This window comes from Erpetoichthys calabaricus, chromosome 16 (genome assembly GCF_900747795.2).
Source record: "Erpetoichthys calabaricus chromosome 16, fErpCal1.3, whole genome shotgun sequence".
Lineage (NCBI taxonomy): Eukaryota > Metazoa > Chordata > Cladistia > Polypteriformes > Polypteridae > Erpetoichthys > Erpetoichthys calabaricus.
Window position 1 is genome coordinate 50,659,349 of NC_041409.2, and position 17,906 is coordinate 50,677,254.

General features: G+C 38.8%; 1 protein-coding gene across 2 annotated transcripts in view; it reads right to left on the bottom strand.

Annotated features, from left to right (window-relative positions):
- Nucleotides 1–332: 332 nt before the first annotated feature.
- Nucleotides 333–17,906, bottom strand: part of numb (NUMB endocytic adaptor protein) — a 260,447-nt gene continuing 242,873 nt past the window's right edge. For both annotated transcript variants that reach the window (XM_028822133.2, XM_028822132.2), the window contains 6 exons: nucleotides 16,315–16,455; nucleotides 15,949–16,153; nucleotides 9,741–10,049; nucleotides 6,597–6,740; nucleotides 6,315–6,473; nucleotides 333–2,094 (listed from right to left, as the gene is read on the bottom strand). In XM_028822133.2, the coding sequence (XP_028677966.1) occupies nucleotides 1,388–2,094; nucleotides 6,315–6,473; nucleotides 6,597–6,740; nucleotides 9,741–10,049; nucleotides 15,949–16,153; nucleotides 16,315–16,455 (1,665 nt within the window). In that variant the 3' untranslated portion in view covers nucleotides 333–1,387. The remainder of the gene's footprint in view (nucleotides 2,095–6,314; nucleotides 6,474–6,596; nucleotides 6,741–9,740; nucleotides 10,050–15,948; nucleotides 16,154–16,314; nucleotides 16,456–17,906) is intronic.

The following is a 17,906-nucleotide window of genomic DNA, read 5'->3' on the forward strand; positions in this document are numbered from 1 at the left end:
CAAAGCAGAATTTCCACAACAGGCTGTCAGAAAGTGTACGGAGAAATAGAAAACACCTTCATGAGGTTTTCTTCAGAACCTAAAATGAATACCATCGTTAATAGCACATCCTGTACATTTCATTAAAAGTATTTTGTAATGCGTTTATTCGTGCATTGAACGACAATGGAAAATTTGCCGTTTCCCTGCTCCACCCTGTATAAATAAAAAATACAACTCGGACAGATATTGAGACAAAAAGGTCTTGGCTCACATGAAGAAGGTCATAAATGGTTAGCTACCATGAAACCCACCCCTTACCATGACTTGTCCAAGAGATACAGTGAAAAATATTGTTTTCTATCACCATTCTTTATTCAATCTGGTCAAAACCTGATTACAGTGATTGTAAGGCTTATACTGAAATAGAACAAATGGAAAGAAAAGCTTCCTTCTTCCTGTACACCGTACATGCGTGTGTATCGTGTATGTCATCAGCACACACTCAGATTTTTAAACATTTTTCAAAGGTTAAAACCTTTGCTCTAGAACTATTTACGGGTTAAAAAGCCCTAATTCTTCAACATTTTAACCTTGTGCAAATGCAATTTTAGAAAAAAAAAAATAGACCACTAAATTGACAATAGTGTTAAAAATCCATAAAAATACATTTAAGACTTAACAAAAAGAAAAAAAAAAGAAAAAACAAAAAACCTGGATTCAAGCCACCACGACAATACTGCTCTTAACAGAGATACAGGTGCGCTATCAAGTGGTTATGATTGTTACTGCAATTTCAAACAACTAACAGTAGAACAGGAAACGTCCAATCAGAGGACAACAATACCCTCCCCTACCCCCCCCACCCCATCTCACTTACAACAGAATCAGAGATAAATCAGCTCTATATACAGTATACACGTGTCACGCAGCGGTTAGCTTACCTTTGGCAAGATTACTTACATCTCTTCCTGTTAAATTTCTCAGCTATTTAAAATATACACTAAATGCATAAAAATAAACATTTGGCATTCTCATTTCTTTAAGTCTCAAGTTTAAAATGGAAGCTCTTCAGGTCTCTGGTATCTTAACATAAACGGGGGTCCTGATATCACCTTAACTCATTCAAAAAGAAATCAGACCAAAGAAAGCGGGCACTCGTAGGTTAAACGGACTCCAAATTAAACAGAAGTTTTAAACGCTTCAGATCCACAGGTCTCTTCTCATGTAGGTATCAGATACTGCTCTGGGAATTTAAACAGCTAAAAAACAAAAAAAACAAAGCACGGAGCAAAGCAGATCCTCATTCCCATTTGCCACCTCCAATATATTATATGATTTATATTTTAATTTTCTATACTGCAGTTTTCAAGTTAATGAGTTAAGACTTTCCTAACTCAAATCCGTTCTAAAGTTCAATCTCAAAAGTTTTCTGCAAATCACTAGAAAAGGGGTTTGTCGGAGAAGGAGAAGTGCGCTGCCGGGATCGGCTCTCAAGTGCTGCCCACTGGGCTTCAAAGGGATCCACCTGCTGTGCAAGCGTAGGCTGTCCCCAGCTATCTTCACCATTAAACGTGGCAGTGCCATTCAGATGCTGAGGCTGCTGCTCAGGCTTGAAGAATGGACTGGCGCTCGACCTTCCATCATACTGAGGAAAAGAGCTCTGTTTGGAGAAATTGACAGGGGACGGCTGGGAGGCCATCTGCGGGTGTGTGGCTGTGCCGAAAACATGTGCAACCATCTGAGACGGGGTGATGCCAACCACAGGGACGCTGGGATGAGCATAGGGAATGCCATTAGCCACTGGGTAGCTCTGGGCAGGAGTGGGGATGAAGGCTGGTTGATGTCTTGGGGGAATCAAAGGAACGACAGGAGGTTGAGGAGCCATGAAGGTTCCGACAGGAAATTGCTGTATAGGTGGTGGTATGCTCATTCCAGAAGGAGCCATTTGTGGGTGCTGTTGAGCTCGAATCGTCTTTGATACTTCTTCTAACCAGCGATCCGCTTCTGAGGGAGTTCTTTTGTGATTCGACCCTGCTGCCGCCATTACTGTTGTTGATGTTATTGCAATAGGGACAGAGGGGTTTGTCGTAACTTCATTCTTCCACTCGCCAGCTGTAGAACCCAAAAACAAAGTTAATTAACTTTTCAGTCTTTAAAAAAAAAAACAATCTGTTTGTGTTGACAGCTGTGTAATTGCGCCCAAACTCATTAACATGCCCTCCTGGACCAGTGGAGTATCCTCTTCGTTTTGTCGCAGATCACAGACAAATTCTGCACAGTGCTAAGAAATTTGTATTCAGTGAAAAATGAAGACTGTAACTTGATATCTATGCCACTGACATGTAAACTTTACAAAATCATCCAGGGATACAAACAATTCAAAGGAGGAAATCTATGGGAGCAAAATATACAAGAAAACGCCATCATGGAAAGTTTGAAGAATTTTTAAAATATCGAACAGTAATTTTTTGAAGCAAAATCTCATTATTTGATTTGTCCATTCATAAGTCTCCTCTCAGCATCAAAGCAAACCTTCACAAGAAGCAAGTGACTCTTCAGACTGACAATCACCTAAATGTTAATATTGTAGCAATCATCTATACGATTGTAACAGAAAATTATATCCAGCATATAGATTGATACATTTTTCTTATGTCTAACAATATAGACATCAAAACAATTATCTAATCGTCAAGTGCAAGGAACCTGGATAATCCTGTTTTTACTTCCAATGAGCTTCACTGAGATCAGTCTTCATGACTTAACTACCTACATATGCTTGATTTCTTTCTTGTTTGTTTGAAAATACATTTATGTGTCCTTTGAAATGTGAGAAAACGCTGACAAAGCTAAAATGGGGACTATTTCACTGGAGAGTCAGAGGCTATGGAGACCATGTCTCTCAAAGGTCATATTCAAACAGTCTGTGCTGTCTGCCATGGCCATTCCATCCAACTAACATACAGTACAACACCACACTGTGACAAAGACCAAGTTAGAGCAAAGAATATAGAGTATTAAGGGGACAATAGGGTCACCACAGGACTCTATTTTAACAAAAACAAAAGAATGGTATAACCCAATTTCCATCCATCCAGCAGCTACGGTTCCAGAAAATTTGCTTCCAGGTGAAAGCAAGTTTGCTACAAGTAAGTGAAGCATAGCCTTGAATGATAGACCAATAATTATTATGGACTCTCCCAGATGATCAGTAATATTCAAGGTCAGTGTTGACAAAATTCCACCTGAAGGGGTATAAAGCTGAAATAGTAATTAAATGTAGCAAAAAGTCATCTAGAGAAGATTGTTTGGTTTTATTCACTATATGGCCACAAATACTCTAATATAAAATGAGACTTATGAACTTCAGGCATTTATTCCCCTTAAAGCATGGTATGAAATCCCAGCCATTGCTAATGTCAGAAAAGAAAAAATACAAGCCAGACAACTGATCAAAACGAATCACCACTGAAATTAAACAGTGAGCACACAAATGCATACAACTGATTATTTTGAACAGGATTATGTGGTTTGATATTATTAATGTCAGGCATTTGTTAGTTGTATATTTTGCACACTCAGAGCAATAATCACAAACAAGTATTTCTTGCTGAAATGAGTCAACTTACATAAACCACCACAGAGGGTCAGCTGTTTGCATATACAGTATGTGTGTGTGTATGTGTGTGTGTGTGTGTGTGCGTGTGTGTATGTGCGCGCAGACTCCAATAAACCAACAGTTCTATTAAGTGGGCTGAGTTGCAGTCAGGGCTTAACAACTTCAGCAAGTTCAGTCACGAGCGAGAGACATGGATTCAAGGAAACAAGATGTGAGACTGTTTTGATTGTACAGCTATGTACTGCTATATAATACAGCACTCCCATGTTCCTGTACAAGTGTGATCAAAAACTATGGTGAATGTTGCTGCTGAGTGCCATCCAATGGAAAGGCAGGGATCTTCAATATGGGAAGCAGCGCATCGAACCGTAGTAACAGTGTGACAAGTTTCAACTTGTTTGGTGCAGTCAGTCAGTTGTGAGCTACGGTTGAGAGAAGGTGTGTTTTAAACAAACAGCGCATTAACGTGGAATTTTGTTTCAAACTGCAAAAAAGTGCTCAAGAAAAGCACAAAATGTTTAAATTAGTTTATGGTGATGCTGCAGTGACCATTAAGACGACTTACAAATGGTTCAAGCAGTTTCAGAATGGTTGTGAATTGGCTGAAGATGAGGCAACATCAGGACGTCCTTCAACATCAAAAAACCAACAGAATGTTGAAACACTAAGCGAAATGATTCAATCAAACAGGCAATTAGCTATTAGGGAAATATCTAAGGATATGAACATCTCTTATGATTCTGTTAAAAAATGGTCAAACAAAAGCAACAGCGTTTGTCAATTTCATTGGAGCTGCGTGATCATACCGCTTCAGATTCCAGCTTTTTAAGAAATGTCATCACAGGAGATGAAATTTGGGCCTATGGTTATGATCCTGAGACCAAGGTTCAGAGTTCTCAATGGAAATCACCCAATTCTCCTCGTGCAAAAAAATTACATCAATCGAGATCTAGTATCAAGGTGAGGATGACTGTGTTTTTACACAGTCTTATTAGAGCATTTACAAAATGATGTGTGTAGAAAACGACCTGAGAAATGGGCAAACAGTTTCATCCTCTATCATGACAATGCTCTGTGTGGTACGGTAGTTACAGTCAAATAAAAACATTACTCTGTGTCCTCATCCACCTTATTCACCGGATGTGGCACTGTGTGACTTCTGGCTCCTCCCCAACGTCAAAATGACCATGAAAGGCAAGTGTTTGGAATTGATTGAGGATATTGAGGCATCCACGACAGGGCAACTAAAGACAGTTTTGAAAGAGGACTTCCAGAACTACTTCAAGAACAATGGGATAAGTGTGTTCAAAGTGAGGGGGTGGATGTGGTTTTGGTTTGGGGGGATTTTGAGGGGGGTTAATGACATTGTGTCGTTTACTGTAATACATTTTTTTTATTTAAACATTCACCATATTATTTGATCACACCTCATATATATGTGCACACACAGAAAAAAGGATGGTTTATAATGACTTCCTACCAGTGTTAATCTTCTGCTGGCCTAACTTGAGTTTTATTAACGATATGAAAAACTGACTTTACCTTAACACCATTTGTAATACTAGACTGTTAACATATATCAGGATGCCAAACTAAGAACCCTAGAGGGCCATAGTGTCTCTTTTTTGGTACCAGTCATTTTCTTACTTAGTGACCTATTACTGCTTACTGTAATTTTCACTGACTTGTTTTTTAATATTAAGAACTCGTTACTTTTTTTTTTCAACCTGCAGCTAAACAATAAAGCCATGCAAATCAAACTTTCAGTGAGATACATAGAGAGAGAGAGAACTATATAATAGATTCAACTTTATTTGCTCCCAGGGAGACATTTGGCTTTTTACAGAGGCTCAATAAATAAATAAATATGATTATAACAAACAATGTTACCATCCCACCACACCACAGCATAACAGAGCTGCAGAAGAGGAAATATCTGGTGTGATAGAACTAAGAAGTCCATCCATCCATCCATTTTCCAACCCGCTGAATCCAAACACAGGGTCACGGGGGTCTGCTGGAGCCAATCCCAGCCAACACAGGGCACAAGGCAGGAACCAATCCTGGGCAGGGTGCCAACCCACCGCAGGACACACACAAACACACCAAGCACACACTAGGGCCAATTTAGAATCGCCAATCCACCTAACCTGCATGTCTTTGGACTGTGGGAGGAAACCGGAGTGCCCGGAGGAAACACTCGCAGACACTGGGAGAACATGCAAACTCCACGCAGGGAGGACCCGGGAAGCGAACCCGGGTCTCCTAACTGCAAGGCAGCAGCGCTACCACTGCGCCACCGTGCCGCCCGAACTAAGAAGTCATAAAAGTAAATTCCATGTTTAACTTGGAGCAAAAAATAGGCCTCTAATTATATATAAAAAAAAGCATTACTAACTGTGATTCTTAAAAAGCAAATCTGTTAAGATTAGTGGACACTTTTTTGTCTTTGTGTCAGTAACCAGTTACTAATTATGAAAGTGAGTGGAACAAAACATACAGCCATGGCCATCCTCCAGTATCTGAGTTTGACACCCCAATGAAAAGCCTTTGCAAAAAAGAAAATAAAGAGTTATTAACCACATAACATTTTAATTTGAAACCATCAGCACTCCCTAAATCAAAAGGATGAAAGCTCAAACCTTTAGGGACAAGTCTTCATTTCTTACAGAAACAAATAATGCTCTTCCTGCATGTTTAGGAAGCCACTCACCCTTAATAGGTGGAGCCGGGACAGCCAGTGCAGCAGTGCCAACTTGACCTTGTGCCCAGGGGTTGGTGTCACGAGCAGGTAGTGGTGGGGGGATCAGGACAGCGGTACCTGCTGAGTTATCATGAGGCAGTGGTAATCCAGGCACAGCAGCACCATTCACTAACAACACAAAAAAAGGAAGAAAAAAAAAAAAAAAGTCAAGCTTTGGAAGACAGAAAGCACAGGCGACTCACAGGATGAAATGAAAACTGTAAAAGTAGGCCCAACAGTGAGCAGGTATACCTTGAGAAGCTGGAGACTGTGGAGAGGATACAGGCTTGGACATGGGCGCTGAAGAGAAGGGATCTTCAGGGGGAGCAATGAAGGCAGTGGCAATCTGGGTGCACAAGGAGCTGATACTGTCTGCCTCGCCCTCTACCTCGGGGACTGCCAGGGACAAAGGGAGAGGAGTGAAAGGACAGAAGAGGGAAGGTCAGGAGGAGGACTCACATCCATGCACAAAGATCACAGGTGCAGGGCAGCCAAGGTCACAGAAGTTCTACAAATCAGTTGTCCCTAAGTTCAATCCTATGGCTACAGGTTTTTGTTCCAACCTCTGCCCTAATCAATCCGTCATTTAACTTCAAACTGATATAAGTATTTAAACAGCTGAGACCTCATGTATAATGCCTTGCATAGAATTCACTCTAAAACATGGTGTACTGACAAAGCTGGAAATGTGTGTAAGCACAAAAAAAAATTCAGATGCATCAAGCTGTGCATAAAGAAAGTTCCACATACTTCCCCTTTATAAATCCCAAAAAACATGAATTTTAACACACATGCACACACCTACAGCCCCACACCAACTTCTGCCAGAATTTTGCCTATTTGAATATGCAAAGCAATATAAAAAGCCCCTTCCGTTCAGTTTATGTTACGATGGCGAATGCGAAATGGAGGTCCTGCTTAGTGAAGTGTAGGCAAGGAAAAATGTACTGTTTGGTAGCTTAAGCAGTGGTGTAAACAATAAAAGGAAATTGATGAAGCGGTAAAACATGGAGGAGGCACTCAAAAGTTCAAGTTCAAAAAGTCACATGGTACCCGAAATAAAAAAAGAAGTGGTAACATATCAAAGTCACTATGAAAAGGCAACTTTTGAAATTTCCACTTTAATCTGTCAGTTTATTTTGTCATTACAGTAGAAGTTGTAAACTTCATCTTAAAAATCTATGTTTAATTATTAGAGTTTTTAAAACCCCTTCGTAACTAAAGTAGCACGTTAAATGCTTCTTTTTCCAAGTGTCTTTAACAGGCTTTCTCTTACACCGACAGAGTGTGCAGGCACTGATCGCCACACAGAATGCATAACATTCATGATATTACAGTTCTCTGAGTCCCAGCAAGCATCGAGCGTGAAGCAAAAACAATCCCTGGATGGGTTACCAGCTCATCGCTACTGCTGTGCCACTGTGACCCCTCATGTTTAATTATTACCAGTATACATTATTTAAATGAAGTTAATTTATCTGTAAAGTATAATATACATACTTTAATCCACTTCTTCATAGAAATGATATCAAGTAAACATATTTAAATAAAAGTATGATATTAGCTTTACTGCATTAGATGTATAAACACCATTCCCAACACTTTTCCATAAACCATGCACAAAATCCCAAAAAGGAAAACTAAAAGTGACTTTTAATCATACACTTCCAATATTTAAAGATTTGTCATACTACTTTTTCTGAGGTCCAGATGCGGTAATATTTTGATTTCAACACTGATAAATCATTAAACACCTCTTACATTCCTCAGATTCTATATCCAAGTTTTTACCATCTGTAAAAGGTCCCGATTACTTTCACAGTCATACATCTTATCGAATTATTACCCTCATACAAGGTCAGATGATTATGTGACTACACTCAATTTGTTCTAGCCCTCACCAAAGATTCATCTGTTCACAATGTGCTCTATAAAGCATCAAAATAATGAGAACCTTACAATATGCACCTCATGCTCACTTATTAACTGTCAGCACCATTTGTTCCTAGTTTTGGCTTGTACTTCCATTTTTAAACTGAACTTCTTGGTCAATCAAGTTTATACTGTGGAAAAAACATGAACTAATAACATACCACCATTATTTATCCTGTTAATGATTTTCAAAACAATTAAAAAAAATAATAAGTCAATTTTGTCCTGCAATACTATGATCACAAAAGTTTCAAGCAAGTGCAGTCTGACTGTGGAGCATCTGTTCATCTGCACAAATCTGCAGATTTTTTTTAACTTCTGAGCTTCCTTGAGAAACAACTCACCAAAGCCACTTTAGCCTTGTGGGAAAAATTTGCTTGTGAAAGAAAAAATAAATGACACTACCCTACATAAAACTGCAGCTCTGCTGGTTACACAACCTGCCATCTTTACTACACCCAGAAAATTTTGGATTAAGGAATATCAGACTTTCTGATCTGAAGAAATTAGTAAAATTTGGCTGTCATTCCTCCTACCTGTCTACCAGAACACAGTTTTTTCATCTGTCTGTTGTATGAAATCCAAAATTCAGACTATAATCATGAAACTATAAGAACTGTCCCATGAATCCCAATACAGACTGATTTGTGGAAAAAAAAAACATTTGCACAGCCCATAGTTAACATTACATATCTTTACTGAAATACAGTATTTCCAGTTATTGTCCACTGTTAGAACTTTATATTAAGATGCATCTAAGACTTGGGAGATTAATTTCAAATCTTTACAGAAAATTATCATCTCTTTTCTGAGAGATGACCGTCCATTTTTTGCCCAGTCACAACTTGACCTTTTACTTTAAACGATATGCCAATAAACTTCAAAACAAGAATCCTTGTAAGAAGCAATGACTGTGTTTTTTCAATTCAGTACAATTACTGAAAAAAGCAGTAATACTCTTCTACTAGATACCGGTAAAAGTCTGTTTTTTGAAAGTCTCAGGTAGAAATGTGACAACTACAAAATACAGTTCAAGGCTCCATTCTACATGTACTGTCATTCAGTCTAAAACATTCATCAAAAGCATCACTCTAACAAAGATGTATTTCCTACTAACAATTAATGTGTTTCGTTTGTGGTATTTGGTGCTTTATTTTAGGCCAGCATATCAAGACCTCCGACCCACCTTTTGTTAGGTCACAGGGCTAAGTAAAGTGGATAGACAGGAACATGCTTTAAAAGTGCTAATAGTCTGAAATCATAAACAACTCCACTAAAATACATTAATTATATGAAAAATGTTTATGTTTACTTGACTCTGCACAATGTATCACAATAATCAGGTTTTTTTTCTTTTTAAACCACTGGATGCCAAATTATATAAAACTCAAAATGACAATTCAAAAGTCAGCCAGAAAAAATAAAGCAAACTATACTCTTTCCCACATCCCCCACCCCCCTTACCAGAGTTCTTCATGGGGAAGTCTGATTTGCGTTGCATTGTGGATGGCAGTTCATTCATACGTAGAGACAGCTGCCTTTTGAAAGGAGATGTTTTCTGACTCAGGGCAGGGAAACCTCTAAAAGAACCTTGGCGAGCAAGGGCTTCCATAGGTGCATGTCGTCGTGGGATAGCATGTGGGTTAGTATCCTGAGAGACACCTGTCTGAGGAGAGGAGACAGGAGACGCTGAGGTGGCAGTTGAAGCTATTGGGTTCACTATGGAGGGAGCTGTTGTTATAGGTGGAGCTGGGGTCTTCACTTCCACTTCCACTGTAAAATAAACACAGTATCACATTTATATCTTAAAAATCTATTATCCTTTTGCTCTACTTAAAGTTACTGTGCTATTTTGTTAAATTGAAAGTCAAAACATCCCAGCCTATTTAATTGTATATAATGGCTCCTTCTGTTTTCTTTAATTAACATGATAAAGCCAAGAGAATGTTCCACAAACCTGTGTGAAGTATAACATGCATAGGAAAATTACATGTTAACTTCATTGGTGTTAATCCCAAGGTTATGGTTATGCCCAAGTCAGACTTAGGGTGATGTGCAATGATCTGCTTTACAGTGGTAAGTCCTAGTAACTACTCGGAACAGTATTCTGCTGCCATCTAGCAGACGGAGTGACATCATGCTGCACAAAATCATGAATATTTCTATGCATTCTGGCACTTTATAATACCTCTGTTGTAACTAATCAGTATTTATTAGTTTGGTGGAGCCTTCAACCAAAAACATAATGGCAAGTGAAATGTCGTAAAGCCAGTTTTAAAAAAAAAACGAAACTAATCCAACTGCTGACCATGTGAATCGGTCATCAGATGCTGACATGGATAGTGAAACCAATGATGACACTTCACAACTGAACCGACATGATATGCCTAGTCAATTTGGTCTTGTGAAGCCTAACTTTGGTGCAACAGACACTGTGTGGTAAAAAGGCACAATGACTACTATTAAGTGCAAGGTCAATAAAGACATTATGCCCCTAAGCACGGTTCACAATGCAGCAAACTGTCAAAGTTTGTGTCAGTGGAAATCTGGAATTCACTGAGCTTTGCGCTGTGGTAGCCTACAACAACATAAGCTGAATGTCTTTCGTGTAGTAGAGCAGGCACTGACATTCCACATTCTCATGTACAAGCAACAAAAAAACAATATAAGAAAAGTGTGCAAAGAAACACACTTAAACTGTCCTGAATGCAATGTCAGGCTGTGTATTGGTGACTGTTTCAAAACATACCATACAAAGGATTTGTACCAAATCTCCATCAGTACAGCAGTGGGCACGAGGCAGAACTTCCTTACTATATTTATGTTGACATTTTGGTGTTTATATGTTTCTCTTACACATAATAACATTTTTTTCTTGTTAAAACATTAAATGTTTTTGACTCGTTTTTCCAGGGGAAAAATAATGCTAAGAAGGTTTATGGCTATTTCTTATTAAAACAATATATTGGTTATTACCAGATCTGTAACTTCGGCAAGTTATACCAGAGACATTAACATCTGGCAGCATCATGGTGTGCTATTGGAGTACCTGGAGAGGGAGCTGATGACAAGCTAGCCAAGGGTGATGTATTTTGTGTAAACTAAGATTTTATACAGCATTTTATGTAAATGGCTATGTATTTCTACATTAGTCTACTCCTCTGGTAAATGTACCACCTTTACAGACAGACTGACTGCATTCATTTTTGATAAACAGCAACGAGTTACTCTCTTTCCATTACTGGTTCACACATAATATGTACAGCCTATGTCTCTACAGAGCTACTGCTGCTGTTACACATATTCTAATAGGCTGACTCAAAAGTCAAGTCATGAACTCCCAAAATGTGGTCTGGAGTGCTTGTGCTAGCAGAATTTTCAAAATTATAAAAGTACGCCATTCTTAGCACAACAGCCCTGCATCCTGCTGTTTCCAACGACTTTATTTGTGACATTCTCTGCTCATCCCAGAATACCAGTCAGCAGCTATGTAATATGACTGATACACTTGTTTTCTATACACCAATGTTTAGCAATGCTTATAAACCACTGAACAGAAACCTTAGCCGAAGAGATAATGCAGTGTAGTTAAAAAATATTAGCCAGCAATGATATATATGCATAACTACATCAAATTTACAAATGAAGTTTCTGCTGTCATCTCCTGATTTGGAAGACCAAGTGTTTTACTGTTTAGTTCATGCATTAAAGATTACTTAACATTCTTAATGTGACCAAGACAGAAGCAAAGTAATGAACGTGAAAAATAATATGAAATGCAACCTCTATGTAGGAGCCTAGGCATCTAGGATGCTCTTCACCTTAGTAAGATGACTGGTCTCTAAACAGGTAGAATGAAATAAAGAGAGACTACATTTTTCGGTTAGCCTGAATTTATCCTGGTCAATTGCTTCCTTGATATACCTTGGAGCAATTGGACATTGTAGCTTAAGGCCACCTCTCCTGTCATGTTTAGGCTGCATGCCCTTTTAACAATCATTTTCAGGCAAGCCTTATTTCCTGGAAAACTCCTACCATCCAAGTCTACCTCTGCAGCTTCCTGGGCTAGGTCTAACTTGCGTTTTGCACTTGAATAGTTACAACTTGCATGTAGATGTCAGTTTATACTGGTTCTGATCTATTATGTGATGAGCAGAATAAGAGTCTCCGGTTCCATTTACGGTTAAGTTACAAACTATCTTGTCATTCGAATCTAAGATTAAAAACTCACGGAACAAAGAAAAAACTATGCATACTGTCAGAATGCTGCTTCTTTAAAAATATTTAACAGTGAATTATCGCATAAAATGCAAAAGACTGCAAATACACAGCACAAAATAAAATAGCAGTTCTTAACTCTGTTGATTTCTCGTCATTCCTGGGTATGCTTTCAATCCCATTACACCATGTTCAATCAGATCTGGTCTTAAGCAGCAATCTTTTGACAAACACGTATTGTTTAGTGTGATATCCCTGTACAAAGGCACCTTAGCACATATCTCAGAGTACAGACATCGGCAGTCATCCCTGAGTGACCAGAGGGAGAGACGCAGACACATAAACTTCAGGAAAATATAGAAGAGGTGCTTATTTCACCTTGTGCCAAATCTCAGACCAGTGCCAAGCAACGAATCTATCTATCTATCTATATATATCTATATATCTAAGTCAATGTATGTGTGTGTGTATGCATGTATGTATGTTCCAGCATCACTTCCGAACGGCTGGAGCGATTTTCATGAAACTTGGTACAAATGTTTTTCAATGGTCGACTAAAAATACTGTAGGGTGAAATCAGCTCTAACCCACCCCCTTCTAGGTAGGGTGGGGGGTGATCTTGCAGTCTTGTGTGCATGTTATCATCCAGTTGACACTCGGAACGACCACCAGAGGGTGAACTGGAGGTGCCTGCCAGCATTTTTTATGTCTGAGCGCCACCGCGCCCCTGATGCTTTTGAAATGAAATAGAGTTGGTCGGTTCCAAGCGTCAATTGGATGATAACATACATACAAGACAGTAAGACAAGTACATTAGCGAGTCTTCATTGTTAGTTAATTTATTTTTATTTTTAAAGTTGTGTTTTTTTTTTTAATTATATTTTTCTGAAACAATTAAAAACAAAAACAACACTTTATATTCCTCCCGGGCAACGCCGGGTATTTCAGCTAGTTCTTGTACACTAACACAATCAAAAACAAAGTTCAAAATAATTAAATAAATAAAAATTGAACAAGCAAGCAAACAAACAAATAAATAAATAGTCTTGATTTCTCTCCCCTCTTTATCTATCTATGTTCCTAAAATTTAATCCAGACAAAGAGACTCCACAGAGTACTATATCAGGATGAAAATGAGCTCACGTCAACGATTAACAATTTAACCTCCTTTTGCAAGCACTGCCATACCTTCTTTCTCATTACGAAACTGAACAATATTAACAGGTAAGTTGAAAGGTTTCTTCAGAACCCTTCTGTCCCAGATTCTTGCCTCCACTTTGATAGTAAGCCAGAAGACTTGACACTGCACCACTTTCATCATCTAATACAGAGCTTACAGAGGGTCACTATAAACTAACCCACAAAACAATCCGACAAACAGAAGAAGATCACTCACATCACTGTAGCCCCATTAAATATTGCTATGGGACTTCTGAAGCCGATCCTGGTCAATTAACTCTCTCATCCCCACACACAGGCTAATATGCTGCTATTCCAAAAATGCAACAGTACGTTCATTCACCTAATAACAAATCTTACATCATGGGGCAATGAACTTGCACATGACTGGCAACATGCACAGTGGATCCATAGTCCAGTCACCCTCCCTGAACCCCCACTTAGATAACTCTCTCCTAATTCCACCTGGGCCATTTTGCTCTCTTGCACTGCTCTTCTTAGCCAGCACTTTACTTGATGCTTTTCTTTCCTAGGTGACAAAGCAATGCCAGGATGTTGGTACCAGTAGAAATCTGACAGGTCTACTACAAGCATAGTAGAATAAATTTGATGCCTTAGTTTCAGATATAATAGTTTGGTCTAAAATCAGCAAACTAATAAATTGCATTAAAAAAGCAATTGTTGTATGTATCACAGACGATTGCTTTTTGTTGGTTATGTGTGTCCTGCAGCACTCTGATGAATATTTACTTGCCGTCACACTCACAGTATTACGTTATGGTTTTCTAACAGTCAGTACAGGACTGACAAACTTTTGAGTGCAATACTTTAAACGGATCTCCGGCAGGTATGCAATATAGTTTTAAGTCAAATCATTAAATAGTCAGTAGACATTTAAAACAATTACTAGACTAAAACATGAAGACAGACATGAAAGACTTTGGGATTTAACATAAAACTGTCATTCACTAAAAGGAATATCTGTCTCTTTTCATACTCATTTTCTAAATATGGTGATATCAAATACTGAAGGTGAAATACGACTAAGTATAGAGCAAAGTACCTGAATCACACTGGATCTGAGACCGAAACTATCAAAAGTTCTGTTGCAACAAAAAGCTATGGGAGACTCCACAAAGTGAAATGGTTTTCTATTTCACCCACAAATATTACACATTAATAACAATACTATAGCTCCCCCGGTCCGAATGGGAGAGGTACACGCTCCTCCAACTGGCGCACACTGTTTGAAGGAGCAGAAATATCCGGAGAAGCGATCTATAAAAGCAGCCATGTGAGTAGCGAGTACAAGGGGGTGCACACACCTCACTTTCAACTGCGCTTCCCCCGCAGCTAAAGCTCATTGGTTCTGATGCTTGGCCTCCAGTAAGCATCACATGTGGACCCAGGCCTCAGGTTGGCTCACGGAACCAGGTGAAAGTGTGGCATTTGGGTTGCATCTGACCCTGTGTGAGTAAACTAACACGGAGCTGAGTGATGTGTATCAGCTGAAGAAGCTAATGGTATTTTTTTTAGAGCCACATCCAGAAATCAGGCTTAAAGTGGCCAATTCCATTTCTCCTTCTCTCTCGCCCCCGAGTCTGCGTTCTGCTCCAGGTGTTATTTTACAGCTTCTCCTGTCAATTCTAAGTGAGGTTAGTTTTTGGTGATTGAACCACATGACAGAGGGGATTTACCTGTTAATAGTCATTGTGTCATGTTTAAACTTCAACTGCTGGGAATAAAATCAAATACATGCTTATTTGGTACATGGACTATACTTGGTCCAATCTTTCTGTTGAGGTCTACCTTATTGGGCTATACGACCTCACAAATGACCACTGCTCTTAATGTCTAAATAGTGAATGCGAATAAACTTGCATTTGCATCTGTACAGGAAAATTCAAATTGTACATGCAGTGTGACTTAATGAAAAAAGTATCTCTCTTTTGAAATCTAAAAACAAAAAAAAAAAATACACAAGATATGTTTATTATTGCTGCTATAGCTTTATGTTAATATTATTACCTACTATGCATTTGTTGTACCTAAAAGAATAGCACATTGAGTACAACAATTGTCTTTCTTGGAATATAAGAGAAACAGTACAGTACAATGTTACACTTTTTACTGAAATGATCAAACAGACGACACAGTATCTTGTTCAGTGTGCTTCTTGTGTTAACCTACTGGAGTATCTGGTAGGAAACTGACATTCAAATCAGAAACAAATCATGGATTCGATCAGGTCTAGAGATGACATTCATATAAATACCTTTCTTGGTTTCCTGCATTTGCCTCATTATTTCTTCCCTCTCTGCTTGCTCGGTTGCTGTGGTTACTCTGAAAGATCCCTCCCGGGTGAAAGTAGTTCTGTTGTTATCAAAAGTTGCTGTTACTCCACATTCTTTCTCCCTCTTCTGCTTCCTTTCTAGGCAGGCAGCAAAAGCACAACCTACAGCATGGCTCAGACGTTCTCCCTAAGGATACAAGGAGCAAACAGCACATTTTTTCCCTAAGTCTACAATTTACCAGCAGACAACAACAAAAAAAAAAAAGTATGCATATACAAATTTATCAGAAAAACAGCAGCATCAACATCATTATGTGACACGACTACAAATTAAGCTTTGGGACACACCGAGTCCTTCACAGCCATGAAGCAGTGGCATATCCAGCGACGTGTTGTACCATCCCTGCAGATGTAGGAGAAAGCTCGATCAAAGTTTCTGTCGGGTGCACAAAAGGACACCTTTTCTATTGTTTGGTCCAAAATCAGGTCCTGCCAAAAGAAATACCACTGTTTACTGCTGTGTTCTTTGAGCTAATTTCATTCAAACAATTGAACACCGAAAATACAACAAGATTTCTATTCTTTGCAAAATGATTGTGTAAGAAATAAAGGAGGAAAAAATATTTAAACCTGACATAGTTATGCTGTAACAAGAGTGTACTAACCATAAATACAATGTGCGCAACTTATATTTTGCTGAAAAATAGGTAAAGGTAATACCTAGATCTTGTCAAGACTTATTTTTCTGCAACATAAATTGACACTGTGCTGATGGACTGAAGAAGGCTCTCCCCTGAAGTTTTACCCATTTAACATTTTTCATGTAGCAGACAGAAACATCTGTGGCCATTACCTAATTTACACCTGCTGTTGCAAGGATAACCCCAACAAGAACCTCAAATTGTTTGTTTCAGAATGGTATTTGTTAATGTTACACCTTCCATGTTTTCTAGTTAAACTCTTGTCCAACTCAGTTTTTTGCTTGTCTTCTTCATAATCTGAGCATTTAACAGCTATTAAAACAGGACTGGGCTATCAAATTCAACACAAGGAGGGCTGCAGTGGCTGTAGTTTTAATTTCAGCCACTTTCTTCATTATCAGTTTCTGCTGCTAATGGAACAAACTATAAACCCTTGATTTTAATTAACTTAAAATATGTTTATTTTCTTCTATACTAATAAAAGGCAAAGCCCTCACTCACTCACTCACTCATCACTAATTCTCCAACTTCCCGTGTAGGTGGAAGGCTGAAATTTGGCAGGCTCATTCCTTACAGCTTACTTACAAAAGTTAGGCAGGTTTCATTTCAAAATTCAAAGCGTAACGGTCATAACTGGAACCTCTTTTTTGTCCATATACAGTAATGGACGGCAGCTCGCTGGCCGTGGGAGGCGGGGTTGCGTATCGCGTCATCACGCCTCACACGTAATCACGTGAACTGACTGTGAAGGAGAAAGGACGGCCTTATATGGCGTTCGTTTATAAAACAGCGGACAGGCTGTGTAAAGGCAGCTTCACAAAAAAACAGATCCTTAAATTGTTATTGGTATATTTTCCCTCAGTTTAAAAAGGTTTTCTTTTCTTCTTAATAAAAATTTAAAAGCAGAACTTCGCCGCTGCAAAGCGCGCCTGACTTTATTGAAAAGAAACTAAACTTGCAGCGCCGCTCTTCAATGACGCGCCGCTATTCAATTACACTTGCCTTACGCCTGATGAGCCAAGAATTAGGGCGAAACACGTGTCACGTACTCTTTGCATTATTTGACAGTAAACTATTTTCAACCATTCTATGATCTGCTTCTCACAACTGAAGGCACCGTGGCTGATGTTAGCTGACTTGCTGGCCAACCATAAGCGTTACCTGGTAGGTAACCACCCATATAATCAGATTGTGATTCAGACTACGAATGCCTTGAATGTAATTACCCCGATCTACATA